This window comes from Sinocyclocheilus grahami, unplaced genomic scaffold (assembly GCF_001515645.1).
Source record: "Sinocyclocheilus grahami isolate Dianchi unplaced genomic scaffold, SAMN03320097.WGS_v1.1 scaffold547.1, whole genome shotgun sequence".
NCBI classification, from domain to species: domain Eukaryota; kingdom Metazoa; phylum Chordata; class Actinopteri; order Cypriniformes; family Cyprinidae; genus Sinocyclocheilus; species Sinocyclocheilus grahami.
In genome coordinates, this window is record NW_015505726.1 from 784,925 (window position 1) to 788,390 (window position 3,466).

The 3,466-nt window shown below is 38.6% G+C and overlaps 1 protein-coding gene across 1 annotated transcript in view; it reads right to left on the minus strand.

The window, feature by feature from the left end:
* epc2 (enhancer of polycomb homolog 2 (Drosophila)) overlaps nt 1-3,466 on the minus strand; it is a 20,402-nt gene that overhangs the window by 13,243 nt on the left and 3,693 nt on the right. The window contains 7 exon segments of the mRNA XM_016238774.1: nt 228-529; nt 696-835; nt 2,082-2,165; nt 2,278-2,487; nt 2,572-2,701; nt 2,919-3,067; nt 3,394-3,463. Of these exon segments, the coding sequence (XP_016094260.1) occupies nt 228-529; nt 696-835; nt 2,082-2,165; nt 2,278-2,487; nt 2,572-2,701; nt 2,919-3,067; nt 3,394-3,463 (1,085 nt within the window).

The following is a 3,466-nucleotide window of genomic DNA, read 5'->3' on the forward strand; positions in this document are numbered from 1 at the left end:
AATAATGGGCTAATTTTCATTTTTGGGTGAACTATCCCTTTAATTGCACAGCCCTAATGCATAGTGCACTATTATGTATCAGGGAATTGCAGAAATAACCAAAATCAACTGGCAAGCCACATCACAAATAACTGACAGGCTAGATTTGTTGAAAAACCCTGGAATAAACTGAAAGTTACAATTTAGTTGATTGACCTTCTGAATCCTGTTCAGCTCAGATGCCTCACCTGACACAATGTTAGAGAGCGGCGTCACTCCACCTTTTTCCACCTGCGGAGTCCCTTTCTTGTCCTCACCCCTTGTGTTCTCCTGTAGCGGCCGAGGGCGGAAAAACTTCCACCTGCAGGCCTGGATGTCACTCAGGAGCAGAGTCAGTGAGCGCTGAGGGCTTGATCTGGAGTTGTGAGAGTTTGTGTTTGTGTGGACGGGGAGGTCAGGCACAATAGAGTCAGCAGACGGATAAAACATGTCAGGGTCCAGATGCCTGAGGGCACGGTCCAGATCTGACGAGGTGCGATCCAAAACAACCCTGATGGATTAAAACAGAGTGCTTTTCGATTTTCTACTAATCTGAACTAAATGAATTCACACCACACATTGTCTCTACAGTGACTCATACTTCATTACAGGAAACAGAATTTTTACAAAAGATGAAAGAGGGCAATTGAGAAACTGTAAATAGAAGAATAACGCACCTGCCACCTCTGCCCACCCTCCCACGAGCCACTGCGATGCAGCGTCTGGGCACAGAGAGAGCGGTGAGACAGTTCCGCTGCCACAGCCGGTCCTGACCCGTCTGCTGCCAGTGAAGAGAGCAGCTCTGATCCACCAGCGGCTGAGGAAACACACCACACATTTAACAGTGGGAAAGGAAATGACCAAAACACCAGAGCCAAATAATATGCTTCTCTGTCACTATAATTGCGAGTATACCATAGTCTATGACATCTAGAAACAACTACATATAATAGTTTGGTTTAGTTTCATGATATTCACATGCACTAAAGCTAAGCACAGTCATTGACCATGTGCTTTATTTACACGCCAAGACAAAAAACAGCCCTTCATGTCTCATGACCCATGTGTTTTAGAGTGTTCATTACCGCAAATCAATTCTTTGTGGTTTTAAGAATACATTCAAAACAATGATCTGATGCCATTAACATTCACAATAGTTTTTAAAAGTCCTCAAACAGCATTTTCTCGTGCTTAAAGTTTTAGTAGAACAACATGCACTTATATAAATAACACAAATAAAATACTTAACTAAAAATATCATTATTTGTGCATATTTCAAATATTTTAAATAGTTAAATGTTTAAAATACATTATTTGCTTATTTTTATTGCCATAACATCACCTTTGGCTAAATGTTATCTACTTGACAACAATGGCAAACTGAAATTTGAAAATGATTTGGGGGTCCAGGACCCACTAGGGGGCCTCAGCAAAATATCCAAATGTGTGTGTATATTATATATATTTGTAAAAAAATAAATAAATTGGAATCCTTGGATATATGAGGTAGCCTAATTTTAAAAGTGAGATTTATAGATCTAAACCATAAACTATTTTTGTTTTTAAATCCTTATGCAATAAATCACAAACAACTGGAAGAAAGTGAAAATGACTTAATTGCTCCTAGAGTAGTAGTATATTTTTATTTAATGCCATGTCAGTATCTTAGGCTATTTTCATGGCAAAAACTATGAAAAAAATACAAGTATAAGAAATACAATAAAAACCAGCAAACAAACAAACAAGTTAAATTACACAACATTTTTTACATTAACGTATGATACAAATTCTAAAACTTTTTCTGTCAAAATTATACTACATCACTCTTTGAGGGGGTTCACTTAGCTCCTAGAAGTTTTGGAATTCTAAATTTTTTTTATTTTTATTTTTTTACAGAAACTATAGTAAAAGTGGCCATGGTTTAAAATAAGTTTTGAGACAGGTTGACAACCACTGCTTTACACCATTTCAGGGCACCTTAAAATCAAGACATAATTTTTCAGTTATATCACCCAGCTTTGGCACGATCTACAGTCAGCATTGATGTAAAACAGGAAACTCACAGCTTGGTAACTGCAGCCAGCTTTCCGTCTGAAGGCAAAGATTCCATCAGGATCATTCTCTTCATCTGGCTCTGAAGCTGGAGACTTCAGAGGAAAAAGGAGAAATAAAAGCCATAATTAATGTCTTAAGTAAAAGCACTAAATAAATACAACATCTACATAAGCATGTGTAGCCAAACACTGACTGTGCACTGACCAATGGGTAATCATCTTCGCCAGAGCTGTGAAAGTCATATTGTTTAATGTCTGCCTTGTTGATGGTTTGCTGTCGCTCTGGCCGACCAGGCTGGAGAAATGTATCAAGTTTGGGCCTCCTGCTGTACTTTTTATGGGACCGCACAAAGTCAAAGTGAGGCTCAGGCTTGACTGTGAAGGGGTGGAGGTGTTTGGGCCCAGATTTGTGTGACTAAAGGAAAGAGACAGAAGAAATATTTTTATAATGACCATTGAGCACGTTCAAGCTATTTCTTACACACGGATCTTTCCTTACCTTTATTTTGCTCTCTGCCTTGTGCCGACTACTTAAGGGCAAGGATATGGGCGCAGGGTAAATGGTTTTCTCTGCCAGAGGTACAGTGACCTCATTCAGAATCTCTCCTGAGAAGTCTCCAATTTGATACCTAAAACACACAAAACATGGAAAAACAATTGAAAAAACAATTTGCACTTTTCAAATGGTTTAAAGCTTAGCGAGACTGGTCATGAGAGAGAGGAGTCACCTTACACACAACAACCATTCAAGCAGTTAAGTGACACAAAACTGTTTTATTTATATAGTGTATGTAACAACAGAAATCATCTTAAAGCAGCTTTATAAAAAGAGCAACGTTCACACACCTTTTCTCAAACACCTCCAGCGTCAGATGCAGCAGCTCTCGTTTGCTCTTTTCTCTCTTCTTGATCATCTCCAGGATGCTCATGGTTCGGCTGAACTCTCTCCTCAGCTTTAGCATCTTCTCATAAGACACCTCGTCATTCTTGCGATTCTACGGTGAGAAAAAGACACACAAACAGATGGTATGAATTAAGAAATATGCTGTACAAAACAAATATATTGGGCATTTAAAAGTCTGTATTGGTCACCCACTTAATATTAGCTAGGAAAAGCTAGAACTGAATGAAGTCTTCAAAAAACTGATGTAAATAAAAATAAATTATATTAGCAAAAATCAGACGCAACATAAGGATGCCAGTTTGACACACAAACATATAAAAAATATTTCCATTTGGAAAGTAAGAACAAGTCCTGTCTGAATGCCCTCTAATAATACTGTTTGTGGAATACATGACAAAGCACAGAACACATGCATACCTTCCTAGTCTGCATCTTCTCTGTGCGACGCCTGAAGGCCACGTAAGCATCATTGTTGGTGGAGCCATCCCTC